Raw genomic sequence first — 17,519 nt, forward strand, 5'->3', positions numbered from 1 at the left:
TAACTAACATAAAGCTAAACTAGTTAATCATTTCAAAAATTTTAAGAAATTCAAACTTACAAAAATAAATTACTTCATAGTAGAAATTCTTATGAAAATTATTTTATAATTAAGGTAATTTCTTACATTTTAATTGATATATTCATTTTAAAATTGCTTGTTTTTTTATAAAAATATAGTAAAAAATCCACTAAAATAAAGAAAAGTATTAAAATAATGAAATGAAAGAACTAAAGTATATACAAAATTAATATAAAATTTTAAATAATTATTTATCACTTGATTAAAGCTTTTTATTTGAAATATTATTTTTTAAAAATTTCTACATTGAAACAAACATATTTAAATTATTATTTATTTTTGACGAATTGATAAATAATTTTAAAATAAATTTATTTTGAGGAAATTTCAATCTGCATAAATTTAATTATTAAGAAAGAGTAAATATGAATATATTTATAATAATTATATTTTGAGATACTTATGTAAATTAGGTTTACATTGTAATCCCAAAAAAATGTTAATAGTTGCATAAATCAAAGAAAATCTTGATTAAACATGATAAAAAAAATGTACTATTAATATTATGAATGTTTGGTTTTATTTTTCATATAATTGGTTACTATTTATTTTATAAAAACATAGAAAGATGAGAATAAATAAATGAATAAAAACTAACATTTGTCAATTTATTTTATGAGTGATTAATATTAAATTTGATATTTATTTTATGGAGAGAAAAGCTATTAGTAAAAATTTTTAATTTATAAATAACTAATAAAAAACAATATTTTTAAAAGTGTTCACAGTCTTTAATCAAAAGCTTGAAAATATTAACAAAAATGACAAGTACTTTTTAAGAAAGGTTTAAAGGCAAAACTTCTTTAATGACAAAGGAAGGTGTAGATGGAGTTATTAAGGATTCGGATAATCCAATTAGGAAAATTAATGAAAGACTACCAATGTAAATGGAGGATTTTACTGGAGCAAACAGATGTAAAATGTTTTTTAACTACTAGAAATGATAAGAATTTATAATCAACTAACTTCAAAACTAAAATTATAAAATATGTTTTGTTTGTTAAGCAAATTTCATTAAAACATTTTTAAAAAATATGTTTAGATTAAAACTAAAAGAAAGAGGCATAAACATTCGATATAAACCGCCCATTTTTTAGTCCAGACAGAATATAAAACCAAAATATTTATTCAGTAACATATAGCAAACCTAATAAGAGTGTAGATTAACATCTCCTCGTCCAGTAAAAATTATTTTAGATAAATAAAATATTTAAATGAAGAATCAATTGCTTGATTAAATTTTGCTGGTTTAAAAACATCATAATTATTTTATAATATTAGTAACTAACATCTGCCACCAATTTAAGGAATGTACCAACAAAATTTACCTCCGAAATATCCTTAGTAGATTAATGTAAATATGTTAGACATGAAAAAATTAAATTCTCTATTAGATTCAATCATTTTTGAATTATTTTCATACTTAAGTTGATTAAAAATTCATTAAAATGTTTTAATCTTAGGTTATTTAGTATTAGCGATCTCCAGTCATGAATGAAATGGATAGTATCGATCAACAAATGGAATAAATAAAATACTAGCAGCAAATGTAAAATCAGATGTAGCAGTAAATGTAGTTTTAGTAGGGAAGTCGCTAAGCTCTGAATTCAAACTTTATGACTCCAAATAATAAAACGCCCATAATGAAATAAACATTTTAAACAGATAATGGAATTCAAACATATTAAAGTAACTAAAATCCAAAATAAGCTTCAAGCTTAAATAGCATTAAAAGTAATCCTAGTGAATCAGGAAAAAAAATTTATGCACCAATTTCTGCCAACTTAAATAATAGATCTTAGTAGCCTTAATAAGTTCTGCAAGCAATACCTTTTAAGGGACTAAATTCTGCATAAAGCTCTAATTCTACAACTTCAACCCTTTAGCCTAAGAATATAGCTTATCAAAAGGAGTCAATTGATTCTAAATATTCAAATGGTAGTTAATTTAATAACATTCAAGCTAAAAATGGTTATAATATGATTTATAATAACTTAAATAATTCTTACTAGTAAAACTCTAGAGAAATGCTGCAACCACCAACCTACGCAAATTATGGATAACCTTTACTTATAAATTAGCAATCGTAACCTTAGCAACCATTTTATTAATTCAATAATAATGGTTAATTTAATAACTTGCCTTAATTGTCAGCTTAAAAACCTTACAGTTAATAGCCTTATTAGATGCCTTAAGATCATCCTGATTTTAATACAAGAGCATATTCAGCCAAATTTAAGATAAAAACACTTGAAAAATAAGAAAACGGGGGCTTTTAATAGAATGATAATTAATACGAAGAAGCTCCTTTTTTGAAAGAATAGAAGAAAACAGAAGTTAAAAGAATAAGGAATTAATCTAGAGATAACACCAATAAAAGTCTGAATGAAATGCCTTCTTCCAGTAATAGTTTGAGCAACTATAAACCCTATACATTAAATGAGTATAAAAGTATTTAAAAGAACGCTAATTATAAGTTAGGAGGTCTAGGACCAAATGTTGGAAATGAAGATTGGCAACAAAAAAGAGAGTAATTAGAGAAAAGATAGGAATTTGCAAAACAAATACAGTAAATTAACTCTTAGATTTTGAAATCTCAATAAGATTAAGGTAAAGTTGCAGCCATAAAATTCAACAAAGATACATCATCAAGAGAAAAAGCATTAGAATTTGCTAAGAATATACCTAAACCTTAAGTAATTCCAACAAAAGGCACATAATCCACTAACACTTTAGGAGCAAATAATACTCTCCCATAGTAGTAATAAATTTAGCAATAAAGTTTTAAAGAAAAGGGGAAAGAAGAAAGAAACGTTTATTCATCTATTAATAACTATTAACAAAGCAAAGATCCCTATTAAGATGAATAAGAAAACTAACCAAATTTAAGTATTGGATTGAATTAAGAAATAGATTTTCACGAGCAGTAGCATCTAGAATTTTTAAATTAAATTGAGAAAATGACAAAATGAAATGTAGCTTTGTATATAGCAATCCATAAGGTAATGAACCCATAATAATTATTCTTTTGTTGAATAAATAACAATTATAACAAATATAAAATAATAAATAAATAAACAAACAAACAAATCAATAAATAAAAAAATAATACATATCATCATCATCTCTTAATCTTATACTCATAAAAATAAAATAATTGATTTGAAAATAAAAAAGTAAGTATTAATTTTATTCAAGATTTTAATTTAATATTTCTATTAATCTCTATTTCATAATTAAATTTATATTGTTAACTAACAATAATAAACTCATAATAATTAAATGCTTGATAGTATTTTATATTATTCACTTATATTTACTTCTTCTAAGCAAACATTTTATCTAATTATATGTTCTTTTAATTTATTTAAACTAATTCCTTGTTCTGTAATAGTAATTTTAATGAAAAAAAAAAACATAAGAAACTATTCTAAAAAAATGTATTTTTAGTTTTTAGCTTTTAGTTTTTGTAAGCTTTAAATATGTTTTTCTTTTCTCTTAAAGAGATAAGGTAATTCTTAGTATTTTGTTTTTTATTTTGAAAATTTAATAGATTTTTATTCTTTGTTGACTGAAAATACTATTGTTATAAAAGAATTATTTAAAGCTACAAGATAGATCACTTAATTGCTATTTTATTTCCAAATAAATTCCATCACTTTATAATATTCTATATTCTTAATTTAAATAATTTTGTATTGATTTTTAATAAATAAATTTAGAGAAAAGAATTAAATTTTATGATTTCATCTAATTTACTTAAAAAATAAACCTATTTGAGTTAAAGTGTTTTTTTTTTTAATTAAATGAAAGAAGTAATGTGTTAAAGTTTTATTAGAAAGAGATTTTATATAAAGATATACAAAGAAGTATTATGTAATTAGAACTATAAGTTTTTGAAAAGTTTTATATAGAAATGTTATTAATAAAGTATTAATAATAGGATAATTGAACTATAGTATGAATGTTTTTTTGTGAAGTAGATCATAATATTTTTAATCGAGAATTTTCACTAGTAAAGAGAAAAGAGTTAATTGAATTGTTTGGTGAATTAATGAAAGAATATGTGATTATTTATTTTATTTGTTTTGTATTTTTAGGTGATCGATTGGTCTGAAAATTATTTTAGTGAATTTGATTGTATTATTTGATAATTTATGAGACCAAAGAGCAGATTAATTGATTGATTCTTTCTATCTAAGTCCTTATTATTTTAAGAAGGATTTAATGAATTCCATTTTGAGAAATGTAATTTATTTTCCTGTTAATTTTATTAAAATGACCTATTATTTTTATGTAACCAAAAAATTGGAAAATGTTTTATTGATTGTCTTTTTCGATTGATTGGAAAGAAAGTGTTTCTGAAAAAGAAAAGAGTAGAAAAAGTTGAAAAACACATCTTTGCTCTTTCAGATTATACACCACTAAATGTATTCATTAATTTTCTATTGTAATATTAGACTCTTAAGAAGTATTGCTAAATAGTTTTATTTTTTATTATTTCACGTCTGTCCTATCACAAATACAAGCTAAATTTTGTAAAATTTTCTTCTCTATTTAATTTATTGATTGATGATTTATTTTCTCTTCTTCTGGAAAAACTCGTAACATGTTCAACTATGTTAAATAAATTTAAAAAAATGAAATATCTGAATTAATAAAAAATGAATTAATAATACCTTCTAAATATAATCCCTCGTATTCTAATATCTCACTCAGTCAGATAATTATATATTATATTAATTTGATTAAAGATGCATATTGTACTTATTAGTATTTTTTGCATTAAGCTACTAAAGAAAAACTCTTCAATACTCATTTTTATCAAAATCTATTTTTTATTTTTTTAAATATTTTAAAATTATAAATTTTTTTTTGTGAAATAAAATTTACTATTCGAACTCTAATTATATGACTTTGTTAAGATTATATATTGTCCATTAAAGATATGATTTATTACATCTACATCTTCAACAGGTTAGTCACTATTTTCAGAGTTTTTAGCAAAATCAAAGCGAGAAGAAGCACTTTTTTGATGTGTTGTTCTTGTAATCAGTCTTTTCATAATTTAATTGTCAGAGCTTAAAGTTTTTTCTCTTTTTTCTACTTTTTATAGGATATATTTAGGTGCAATAGGTTCTGAAACTGTATGCTAATGATGAGGATGTATGGAGGAGTTATGAGGAGTAACATTGCTACTACTAGTAGAAGTACTAGGGCTCTATTAGTGCTGAGAAGTTTATATATTATGATTTTAGCTATTTTAAACCTATTGTTGTAAGCCATTTTATGTATTTTGCTACTTAGATTAAGCCAGGATATTAACTTGTTCGTTTTAATGATTTTATTATTATGTTTAAGTTTATTAGCTATTTTGGCTACCGTTTTAAGGCTTTTGCTAAGAAGCAGTTGAAGATTTTACCTATTTGTTGTCTTCCTTTTATTTTGGTTAACTTTCAAGAGGTGCAGGGGACTATTACTAATTCTATTGTTGTTGCTGCTATGTAACATTTTGAGTTTATAAGTTAGTTTCCTTCTAAGGTTCAACTGATTGCGATGACTGCTTGGTTTATTGATTTACAGGTATGTATTAGTGTTTTTAATATTTATTTTCTGATTGCTCTTTTCTGCTTGTTTCTTTTTTTTCAGCATGATTTCCATTTTGAGTGACAGAGTTTTATTTATTATTTATTCCATTTGTATTAGAAGCTTAGTTTTGAGGATAGCTATTTGAACCAGATGCTTTTTAATTAGTAGAAGAAGTCCTTGAGTGATTTGTACTTGCTACATTACTAGATTAGTTGCTACTTCCAGCAGAGGCGTTTCCTGTCTTTCTACTTTCTATTTATTCGTCTTTTTTTTATTCATCTTATTTCTAGATTTATTCTTTTATAGGAGATTTTTCTACTTTTTTGGTTTACTCAGCTACAACTTAGCTAGCAGCTTTTTATAGATTAGAATTCGAATTGCTATTATTTATTGTAATGTTTGTTTAACTATTATTTTATATAGTTTATGACTAAGGTTTCCCTTAGTTAGAGTTTTGTATAATATTTTAATTCTATGTTTAGTTTGTGTTTGTGTTGTTTTGTAATGAAAGAGAAGAAGAGTGACTGCGAGATGGACTTTATAAAACTCCATTCATAGCTTTCATTAAGAACTCCTCTTTTGAAAAAGCTTTTTCTTCACTTTATTACTAACCATTAGCAGATTATTATATCTTATTAGATTTTTCACCTTCTTGTTATTTATCTATTTTTATAAAATAAATAAATTATTGATTAGTAGTACAAATAATTTTTTGTTAATTAAAAATTCTACTTGAAGATGTTTCTGGTGGTGTACTGCTTTACTAATTCTACTAAGGAGACTTGGAAGTTGGTTATGTATTATTTGTATTGAGATCTTTTTCAGATATTGATTTAGATTATTTTCTAACTGTTTATTGTGGAGAAGAAGATTCCTATTTCTTTGAATCCTCTTTATCTTTTTTAGGAGCTGTTTGAGGAATAGAAAAATCGATACTCCACTAATCAATCAAAGGAGTGTTGTCTTCTTTTTTCTTTTTATCACCTTTTTAATCGTCTAAAAAATATTAAATTGTAATTGCTTGTTAAATTTTAAAAATTTTACTTGAATTTGATTCTGCTGGTTTTTGTTTTATATCTAAGACATCTTATTCAATTAACTTTTCAATTACACTTTATGGAGTGGGTAGTACAGAATTATATGTCACTGGTGTATTTTTTATTTTAACTAGATCAGGTATATATTTTTGTATATTTTTTATAGCCATCTTTTATTGGTCAATAAATATATTTTTATTTGATGTTGCTTCGTCTTTTTAGAAAAATTCTTTATCTTTTCCAAATGAATGAAGATATAAACACTCAGGTAAATTAGGACAGTCTTACTACTTTAAAAAGTAAGAGCAATATTTAGTTGTACCATATGAAGCTCTAATTATTCTATCATTTATTTAATACTCTTCTGTTCCCTAAAATAATCAATTTAATGTTAATATTTTACTCTCAGTTTTTAAATAATTTGAATACTAATATAGCCATAGAAGCTTCTCTTTCAGAAGAATATGTTATATATGCTGAATAAGAAGGCCCATTTGGTCCCTTTGGATTGTATGCATTATTTGTATTAACAACTATTTTTGTTATTTTTCCATACTAACTAAAGTATTCCTTCTTTAACAAGGTCTAATTTATATAATTTTTAATAGATTAATAACTTTAAAATACAAAATTTTCTTTATGCAAAATACCTCTTCGTTGGCTATCTCTGGAGCTAAACCAATCACATATACTAAATTTTTCTTGATAACTCTTACTTTTGCTAGATCATTATAGTTGAAACCGCTAGTATTTATTGATGATGTGGTAGTAGTTGTATTTGCAGAACTTGCTGCTCCTACAGTGCTACTACTTGATTTATTTACTGCTGATGGTGAAGATTTCAGTTGGCTATTAGCCCCTTGATTTTATAGAGAAGTAGATTTAGAAAGTGGAGGCTCATTTTTAGGTTTTGTAATTTATCTAATAAGTAAAAAAATAATAAATTTAATTATTTGTAAATCCAAAATTACTGTGCTATCTGTTAAATTTAAAATCACAAATAAAGTTTAATATTTAATTTAATATATTTTATTTACTCGTCTTCTGAGTCAGATATTAATTCTGCATCACATTTAGGGCAAAATGGTTCTTAATTGTCTTAAAAATCGTCATAACAATCCCAACACATCTAATTAATTATGAAAAAAAAAAGTATTCGAATATGAATTTCTTTTAATATTTGAATTAGCGCGAGAGAGAGTAAATATGTACTTCAATCAGACATACTTCAAATTGAAAATACTCTCTTTTTATTCGAATTCCATATGAAAAAAACTTATTGATATTTATTTTAGTGACTAAAAGGATTTGGATAATCTAAAGTAATTTGGTAAAACACTCCTATGTCTAAAGTGATTGATTAAAATACTGCTTTTCAGAAAATTTCACATTTAAAATAGTTTAATCTGTTGAAAAAGATGAAGAATAAAATTAAAGACAATTTAAATACTTAATATCCACAATCGCATAAATAGTAATTGTCATTTTCTATCTTTTCCTTGCAATATTAACACTACAATCCTAATTATTTAAAAACAAAATATTTTTAAAGCAAACTTAAAAAAAGAAGAGCAGTCAGTCAGTCTATTAAGCTAAAAGCAAACTAAAATGCTTCTTCAATAATTTTATAAGCTTAAAGGATAAAATGTATTATAGATAATGTAATTTAATGTGACTGCTAATTCACTTTAGGGAAAAATTTAGAATAAATTTAACTATTTTCGTCCTTTTTGAAAATAAAATATAAATTCATTTTAGAAGCTCATTTAAAAATTAACAGTGCTGCCCTTTTTTTTATAATATTAATCTCAAATTGATAAAAAATGTACTCTTCTGAGGTTATTTTGGTTTTATCTTTGCTGACATTTATATTATTTATGTCTCAAATTTTATATTTGTTAACTATTATTCTTACTCTTTTGCAGATTTTTGTTGAGCTCAATATAAAATATTACTAAGGTTTTTTTGTTTTTTTGGATTTTTGCTTTATTATTAAACTTCTTATGTTTTTGACTTCTAATGTCTCATTATAATAAAGCAATTATTTATTCATATAATATACATTTTATCTTCTAGCTTAGTTAGTAAATAATGTCTTAAAGATCGTCTTTTATTTCTCCTTCTTCCTAAGCAATTTTATTTATTTATTTAATGCGATGTTATATATATAATTTACATATAATTAAATGTACCTGCTAACATATCTCCTTCCATTTATTTGTTTTTCTCATCATATATTTTAATTATCCATTTTGGTGTGCTAGCCAGTTTGTTTTCTACTTATATTTAATCATTTAATTTTATTTATAGATAGTATTCATTTATTTACTTATAAATTTTGATTTCAAATTCTTACATTACTAAAATTTTAATAATAAAATAATTATATAATATATTCACTTTATACCAATAATTTGCATAATTAACTTCTTCCTTAATTTATCGGGTAAACTTTTTATTCACAATTAACCTATTAGCTTATAATATCATAAATATTTAATATCCTTCTTCAATATTTTTTTAAAATTATTTTTAACATTTAAAAAATATTTCCTCACATTTTACTTTTAAAAATTAGCAATAAAATTTTGTTTTCTTGATTAAATCTAATAATGCTCAAAAATTTTTAGATATTCACTTAAAAACAAAAAAATTTTTTGAATATAAATTATAAAAGTTCATTAACTCTAAAATATTTTAAATTAAAATAATGAATTGGCAAATAAAATTTGAATTTTTTGAATAGTTTAAAGCTATTATGAAATTTTATATAGTGGTATCTAACATTAAAATTTATTATTAGCAAAAATAAATTATTGTTATTTAGAGATAAATGTAATTTTGATTTTATCTATTTTTTTTTAAGTGCAATTTTTCTATATTCAATAAAAGCAAATCTATCTCAGAAAAAAATGTTTTAAGCTTAATATTGATTAGTTTCTCTTTAGGTTATAATTTTTAAACTAAATTTTGATAGATATTTGTAGAATTTTTTGTAGCATAAAATTCAAAGATAAAAATAGATCATTTTGATTTATTTTTTAATTCTATCAATTTTTTTAAAGAGTTAAAAATGAAATTTGATTTTTACTTAATAAAAGTAAAATCTATCTTTGGCAAAAATGTTTTAAGTTGATTATTTAATGGTGTATGCTTTAATTGAATTTTAAATCTAAATTTTAATAGATTTTATTCGAATTTTGAATAGTTTAAAATTCATGAATGAACAAAAAATAGATCAATTTATTTACATTTATTTTTTAATTTTAACTTTAAAATAATTTATTAAACATTTTGTTTTAATTGAATGGAAAAAATAATTTTAAATTTATTATTGAATGGCTTCTGTTTTGGTTAAAATTTTCAATATAATTTTATGTAGATTTTTGTTGAATTTTGAGTTGTCTAAAATTCATAGATGATAAATATAGGTCATTTTTATTTGTATTTATTTTTTAATTTTTTCTAATTTTTTTAAAGAATTTACAAAGTAGTGCGTTTTTACTATATAAAATCAAATCTATCTTTGACAAAAATGTTTTAACAATATTATAGAATATTTTTTATTTTACTTTGAATTTTTAATCTAAATTTTGAAAGATATGAGCTTAATGCTTAACCAATAAATATAATTTAACTACTTACTAAATTTTCAACATTTTTATATGTATTTTTATAAATTTAAAAGCTATAACAGAAATATAGGTAATTAATTTATTAAATGGGTTGTATTTGGTAATTAGTTTCTCATATAGCAATTCTAACTAAGGATTTTATTAAATTTTATAAAATTGTTTCCATTTAAATATCTCATAATTTTTCTTACATCATATTTTTTTTGGTTAGGATACTTATTGTATCATATGTTTTCACTATTCTAAAAAATATAAGTTTTAGATTCAAAAACATCATAAAATCAAATCATTTATTGTATACACTTTTCACACTTTCAAATAATGTAATCCCATATATTAGCCAAAATATCTAAAAAAAATTTAAGAAACTAAAAAATTGATTATACAGCTATATTTACAACAAAAATTAAGAATAAAAATCGGAAAAGATAGGTTTTTAGCTTATTAATTATATCATAATGTATCAGTTGAAATATATTATGTTTCCCAGTAATATTAATAATTTCTAATAACTAAAAAAAATTAAAAGAAAAAATATCTATTCAAAATAAAAAAATAAATAAGTTATTAAAAGCATTTAAATAAAAGTAGAAGGAATTAAATATGTTTTTACGTAGAATTTAAAGCTTATCAAGCAAATTTTAATAGATCCATATGATCAAAAATTATTTTAGATTCAGCTCATCTGGTGCTAGTGCCGAGGCTGGAGAAATTGAGCGTGAAAAGATGGAATATGATGTAGTGATTGTTGGTGGTGGACCTGCTGGTCTTTCTGCTGCTATTCGCTTAAAATAATTAGAATAATAGCACGAACGTCCCCTTTCCGTTTGTCTTATTGAGAAGGGTTCTCAGATAGGTTCTCATATATTGTCAGGCAACTGTTTTGAACCCCATGCCTTAGATGAACTAATTCCTGGATGGCGTAGTATGGAAAATGTATAAATTATATTTAATACGCATTACATCTAAATAATGTTTTAAAAAAATGATTTTATTGTATTTTTCGAATGCCTAATTAAAATTCTTACTCATATTTAAATAGAGACCTCCAGTTAATACTCGTGTCACTCATGATAAATTTATGATTTTATTTGATGAAGATAAAAGCATCGAAATTCCAAACACTTTACTCCCCTCTACTATACATAATGAGAAGAATTACATTATCTCATTAGGAGATCTTTGTGCTTGGTTAGGTGAATATGCTACAAATCTTGGTGTAGATATCTTCCCTGGTACAGCAGGTTAAAAAGTAATAAATTATTTTATTAAATACTATAAAAATGATAATAGATATTATAAAATCTTACTCATGCTTATGACTCTTACTTATCTAATGAATTAATTAATTTATTTATTTGGCTATATAGATGTTTTTAAAATTCAGAAATTTCGCTTAACTTTATTTCAATTAGATTTTTCATAGCATCAAATTTAGCATAGATATTAATAGAAATGTGTTCAATTAAAACTAAGTCACTTTTTAGTTTTTTTATATTTTTAGAAACAATAATGACGAATTAAATATCTTCTTTTCTTTTCTAAATTACATATAAAAATTATCACATTAGCATATTTTTTGTTATTAATTTTTTTACATTTTATCTTTTAAAAGGTTGTTTACAGCTAAGAAGGATATGTTAAAGGTGTCTAAACTGGTGATATGGGTATTGCTAAAAACGGAGAACCCAAAGACAATTTCACTCCTGGTATTGAATTATTGGCTAAGCAAACTATTTTCTCAGAAGGTTGCAGAGGTTCTTTGAGTGAAAGTTTAATGTCTCAATTTAATTTAAGAGATAAGAGTGATCCTTAAATTTATGGTTTAGGTATTAAAGAAGTTTGGGAAATTAAACCTGAAAAGTTCGAAAGTGGTCTTGTTTAGCATACTGTTGGCTGGCCTCTTGATCATTCAACATATGGAGGTTCATTCTTATATCATAAGGATCCTAACTAAGTTCATATTGGTTTTGTTGTAGGCTTGTAATATTAAAACCCATATATTAATCCTTATGAGGAATTCTAGGTAATTTTTTACATTGGAGGAAAAAAAATATAAAAGTTATTTTATCTAAAAGAAATTCAAAACTCATAAAGTAGTAAGATCGATGTTAGAAGGAGGTAACTGTATCTCTTATGGTGCTAGAGCTATTAATGCAGGAGGTTATTTTTCAATTCCTAAATTAACATTCCCTGGTGGTGTTCTTACTGGCTGTGGAGCTGGTTTTTTGAATGTTGCAAAAATTAAAGGTACCCATAACGCAATGAAGTCAGGAATGGTAGCTGCTGAGAATATTTATAAAAGCTTAGCAATAGAAGGTACTGGTGAAGGCGTAGAACTCAAGTAATATCAAACAGATATGGAAAACTCTTGGGTTTATAAAGAATTATTTGATTTTAGAAATTCTAAAAATGCTTTCAAGTACGGTCTTTACCCAGGACTTTTGTTGAATGGCTTCTAACTTCATATAACTAAAGTAAGAAATAACTAAAATGCCTTCAATACTTTTACTAAGTTTAATTTATTTAAAAAAGGGAAGAGAACCATGGAACTTAAGAACAAATAAAAAGGATAGTGAATAGTATAAATAAAAGGAAAACTTTAAGCCTATAAATTATCCTAAAAAAGATGGAAAACTTACATTTGATATTCTTGAAAATTTAGCTAGAAGGTAATAAATAATTACTTTAATTAAAAAAATAGTAACTTAAAATCATGCTTTTATAAAAACAGTGGTACTTATCATGACGATGATTAACCTTCTCATTTAAAAATTAAAACTGGACTTAATTAAGTTCCTCTTGAATCTTTAGAAAAGTTTGATGGACCTGAATAAAGATTTTGCCCTGCTAAGGTTTACGAATTTGTAGATGATGAAAAAGGAGGAAAAAAGCTTTAAATTAATGCCTAAAATTGCTTGCATTGCAAAACTTGTTCAATTAAAGTAAATATTTAGTACCTTAATCTTAATATATTAAATAAAATAAAATTTAGATGACATAAGAATACATCGACTGGACTGTTCCTGAAGGAAGTGGTGGTCCTAACTAGTAAATTAATTAAATTTCACAAATAAATTTAAAATCCATTAAAAAAATAAAATAGCAACGGAATGTGAGAGTATCCTACCTAGCTGTGTTTAATTTAAATAAGTTAAGATCGGATTGTATAAAGACTATATATTTATTAATTTAAATTTATTCAAATATGTTTTATTTTATTTATATTTAGTATAATAAATATTTTTAATAGCCTATTTCTAAAAAAGCTTTATTTTTATTTAAAATTGAGTATAATTTCTTTTTTTGAAACATTTTACATAAATAATAAACCATCAAATAATTTTAAAGATTGGAATTCAACCAAATTAATTTCTTTTATTTTTTTTAGCAAAAATATTTAATGAGTAAATGTGCTAAAAGAATAATTGAGAAATAAAAAAATTTTTAGCTGTTTACAAGTAAAATATGTTCATTAATTTTTACAATACAAGGATAAATAGAAAGAGTCAAGTTGTTGTATAATAAATAGCTTTCTAATTATTTTAAAATTAAAATAAATATTTTTTCAATTTAATATTTTTACAAACAAATTTTATATGAAAAAATTATAAAAAATTTTATATTTAATTTTGTTTGTTTGAGGATTAAACTCTTTACTGATAAAATAAAATGTAATAATTTAATTGAATTTATAGTTTATCTTTTAAAATTGAAGATTTTTAATCTTTTTCATAAACAAAATATTTGTTGAATATGAAATAGCTTCCTTAAATATTATTCAATTAAAAGAAATTTTTCTTGAATTTAGTTTTAGGTATAAATTAAATATTTTTGAAAACAAATTTTATCTTCATAGACTATTAAAAACTTTATTTTAATTTTCTTTATTAATTATTTTTTTTTAACAATAATCAAATTATTAAATAATTTAAATTAAAATATTCAGGTTGCCCTTATAAAATTCGAATATTATAGTATATGAATAGTAAAATGAATCATTATTTATAAAGATAAACTTATGATAAATTATTATTTATTTTATCAATTTTATTTCAAATTAAAAGAATGTATTAGAATTTCATAAAATAAAATGATTTTTTGCAAGATAATTGATTGATTCTATTTAAGAATGAATAATTTTTTGTTGAGAAATATAAAATCCCATAAAAGACTTAATTTAAAATCTAATAATTTGTATCAAATTAAAATTTAAATCGTCTGTAACTTTTATGATTATTGATAAAGATGACTGATAATTTTTACATTAAAACTACAAAGAAATCTGATGATATCAAATATATTTATTATTGAATTATACAAACCTTAAAGTATTTTTTCTAGTAATTGTTGTTATTATGATGTAATTTATTTTATAATTAGTGTAAATTTGATATAATATTAAATCATTTTGTATGGTCTTTCACTTTAATAGAAGCCTTTATTTATTTTAGCTATGGATTTGTAATTAGAAAATTTTAATCATTTTAAATAATTAATTTAATTAAACTTTTGTTGAAAAAAATAAAGATTATTAGCTATTAATAGTTTTAGGTACTTTGATATGGAGTATTTGTAGCATCTATAGTACAAAGCAACTTCTTAATTTGCTAAGTAAATACCTAAATTTCCTTTTTCACTATATTCTTTCAATATTTTTTAACTATTAAGGCTTGTTACGCACACATTTTTTAGGTAGATATAGGTTATAGGAGCATAAAATATTCCTAATGTATATTCTATTCATTAACAATATTAAAATTTTGATAAATCCATAATTTAAAAATAATAGAATGAGCCTGTTATCATATGCAGCAACCATAATAATTAGTTCATGGATGGATTAGTATCAACATATAAATTTATTTTTATTAAATGAGATTCAAATAAAAAACCCTTTTTAACATCTTTTTAAAATCATCTATTCTAATCAGCTACTCGCCAGTCATTTAAATAGAGAGATAAAATTTATAGTAGCTGCTAAGTCCATGAGAAGACCAATTATAGGACAGTTCTCCAGAGCTTTAGGAGGAATTCCAGTTGAAAGAGCTTAGGATTTAGCTTTTTAAGGAAAGGGTTTTATACTAAAAATAGCATCTACATTTATAGAAGTAATTATATTTGCTTTTATTTTTTAGTAAATAAAAGGTAAATTTAAATATAAAAATAGGGATCTTAGACTTTATTTCTTAAACAGTGCGAAGTAGGTAGCACCTTGACTATTTCCTCAGTAATTTTTGCAAAAAATATAATTTTAAAGGGTCAGAACAATTTATTTAATGTAGATAGAAGATGAATTTTTAGTCACAGAAATAGTTTCAAACGAACGAGTTAACATTCAAAGAAAAGAAAAGTATGAAAATCCTGTTTCAATAAAAAAAGCGTATAAAATCATTCCAAAATTAGATTAAACCCAAATGTATGATTCAGTCTGGAAAGCCTTAAATGAAAATTAATGTATTGGTATATTTCCAGAAGGTGGTAGTCACGATAGGACTGATCTTCTTCCATTAAAGGCAGGAGTATGTATCATGGCATTAGGTGCTATGTAAAAATATAAAAAGCATGTAAAAAATTATTAAGTGATTTATGCACAAAGTTCTCATCATTTTTATTTTTTAAGGTTAAAATAGTTCCTTGTGGTTTAAATTATTTCTCAGGTCATAAATTTAGGTCAAAAGTAGTAATAGAATTTGGTTAAGCTTATGAAATTCCTTAAGAGTTTGTTGAGATCTACTCCTAAAGTAGAAGATAAGCTATTAGTAAATTGCTAAGAGAAATAGAAAATGTAAATAAATATAAAAATAAATATTTTTCATAAATTCATTTTGATAAAATATTTTAGAGACTGCGAGATGTAACAATCACAGTACCTACTTACAGAGAATTGAATTCAATATTTATGGCTCGTAGAATATATTTACCTGCAGATAGAGAGTACACACCAAAGGAAGAACTTCAATTAAATAGAAAGTTAAACTAATTAATTTATTTATTTATTAGTTTTGTAACTTTAAAATGTTAATTATTCAAAGATTTGCCTAAGGTTATATAAAAAAAATTGAAGATCCTAGAGTTAAAGAAATGCTTGAAAAAATAGGATAATATAGTACCTAGCTGAAGAATCTTGGCACTCAAGATTATGAAATAAAGAAATACAATTCATCACTTAAGATAGACTATAAATCATTAGCAAGTCTAATAATTAAGACTCTATTTTAAATGGGATTTTCATTTCCTGCTATCATTTTAAACAGCCCTATAGCAGTAATTTTGAGATATCTATCTGAAAGAGAGAGAGTTAAAGTAATTTAATTTAATTAATTTAAATATTTAAACGTTTTCATTTTTCTTCTTAGTGCTAAAAAAGTTCTAAAGTTAAAGTTTTAGGTAAAGATGTAGTAGCTTCTTATTAAGTAATGTGTGCCTTCGTAATACTACCTATAGCTAATGCACTCTATACATTTATTTTTAGATATTTGCTTAAAAATAAATGCAAATACTTTAAAAATAAAAGCTTAAAGCTAGTAACAGTACTCTTTTTTTTACTCTACCCCATTTACACATTTAGTAAATTTTAAAGATTAATTTTTTATAAATTTATTTTTTTAATTTTATAACTTTAATTTACTTGTTAGTTTTTAAAATTGTTTAACAAATTTGACTTAATTTAAATTATTAAATATACTTAAAAGTTATGGTTAATGCAGCTGATTAGATTTCACTTAATATAAGAGCTATAAAGGCTAAATTTTTATTTATTACCAGAAAAGAATAGCTTAAAAAATTAAGGGAATACCGTGAATAGATTTACATTGAAGTATGTGTTTTAACTAGATTTAAATGTATTAATTTAATATTATTTTTATATTAGATTAGAGATTTCATTAAAGAATAATCTCGTAGTGAACTAAAAAGCAGTGGAAGTCTGTTAAGTTAAAATGATTTACACTCTTAACAATAAGAAATATCAATAGGATAAAAATCAAATTAGATTGACCATATAGATGGATTTTTCGATGTTCTTGAAGAAATTGGTTGTTGAATAAATGGAACATTAAATTTTTCATTTATTTTTCTTTTGTTATTTTTTTTTGTATTTAAATTAATTAATTAAAATTGTAAACTGTATAATTTATGGTAAATGTATGGATAAGTATTCAATATATTTTTACGG

At 23.0% G+C, this 17,519-nt stretch overlaps 4 protein-coding genes across 4 annotated transcripts; 3 read left to right on the forward strand and 1 right to left on the reverse strand. All coding sequences in view use genetic code 6, as the record gives it.

Annotated features, from left to right (window-relative positions):
- Nucleotides 1-842: 842 nt before the first annotated feature.
- Nucleotides 843-3,053, forward strand: TTHERM_00444820 (hypothetical protein; the record flags this gene model as incomplete). The annotated part of the gene is made up of 4 exons (XM_001023345.2): nucleotides 843-996; nucleotides 1,124-1,262; nucleotides 1,363-1,435; nucleotides 1,545-3,053. 4 exons carry the CDS (start codon nucleotides 843-845, stop codon nucleotides 3,051-3,053), a joined length of 1,875 nt encoding a protein of 624 aa, XP_001023345.2.
- A 1,836-nt stretch (nucleotides 3,054-4,889) lies between these two features.
- TTHERM_00444830 (RNA recognition motif protein) lies at nucleotides 4,890-8,573 on the reverse strand (the record flags this gene model as incomplete). Its single annotated transcript, XM_001023346.2, has 10 exons — nucleotides 4,890-4,912; nucleotides 4,975-6,333; nucleotides 6,403-6,666; nucleotides 6,715-7,078; nucleotides 7,137-7,292; nucleotides 7,358-7,628; nucleotides 7,745-7,836; nucleotides 7,920-8,075; nucleotides 8,158-8,228; nucleotides 8,537-8,573. The coding sequence occupies 10 exons, from the start codon at nucleotides 8,571-8,573 to the stop codon at nucleotides 4,890-4,892; spliced, it is 2,793 nt and encodes a 930-aa protein (XP_001023346.2).
- Nucleotides 8,574-10,849: 2,276 nt separating this feature from the next.
- On the forward strand, nucleotides 10,850-13,652 carry TTHERM_00444850 (electron transfer flavoprotein ubiquinone oxidoreductase; the record flags this gene model as incomplete). The annotated part of the gene is made up of 7 exons (XM_001023348.3): nucleotides 10,850-11,278; nucleotides 11,385-11,594; nucleotides 11,958-12,368; nucleotides 12,421-12,819; nucleotides 12,878-13,014; nucleotides 13,077-13,287; nucleotides 13,338-13,652. Exons 1-7 carry the CDS (start codon nucleotides 10,946-10,948, stop codon nucleotides 13,650-13,652), a joined length of 2,016 nt encoding a protein of 671 aa, XP_001023348.3. The 5' UTR covers nucleotides 10,850-10,945.
- A 1,254-nt stretch (nucleotides 13,653-14,906) lies between these two features.
- On the forward strand, nucleotides 14,907-17,387 carry TTHERM_000444859 (electron transfer flavoprotein ubiquinone oxidoreductase; the record flags this gene model as incomplete). Its single annotated transcript, XM_012799667.1, has 12 exons — nucleotides 14,907-14,956; nucleotides 15,014-15,074; nucleotides 15,135-15,188; nucleotides 15,277-15,453; nucleotides 15,513-15,572; nucleotides 15,628-15,909; nucleotides 15,966-16,130; nucleotides 16,188-16,315; nucleotides 16,378-16,648; nucleotides 16,702-16,912; nucleotides 17,038-17,162; nucleotides 17,217-17,387. 12 exons carry the CDS (start codon nucleotides 14,907-14,909, stop codon nucleotides 17,385-17,387), a joined length of 1,755 nt encoding a protein of 584 aa, XP_012655121.1.
- Nucleotides 17,388-17,519: the final 132 nt, after the last annotated feature.

This window comes from Tetrahymena thermophila, assembly GCF_000189635.1.
Source record: "Tetrahymena thermophila SB210 genomic scaffold scf_8254437, whole genome shotgun sequence".
In the NCBI taxonomy this organism is placed as follows: domain Eukaryota; phylum Ciliophora; class Oligohymenophorea; order Hymenostomatida; family Tetrahymenidae; genus Tetrahymena; species Tetrahymena thermophila.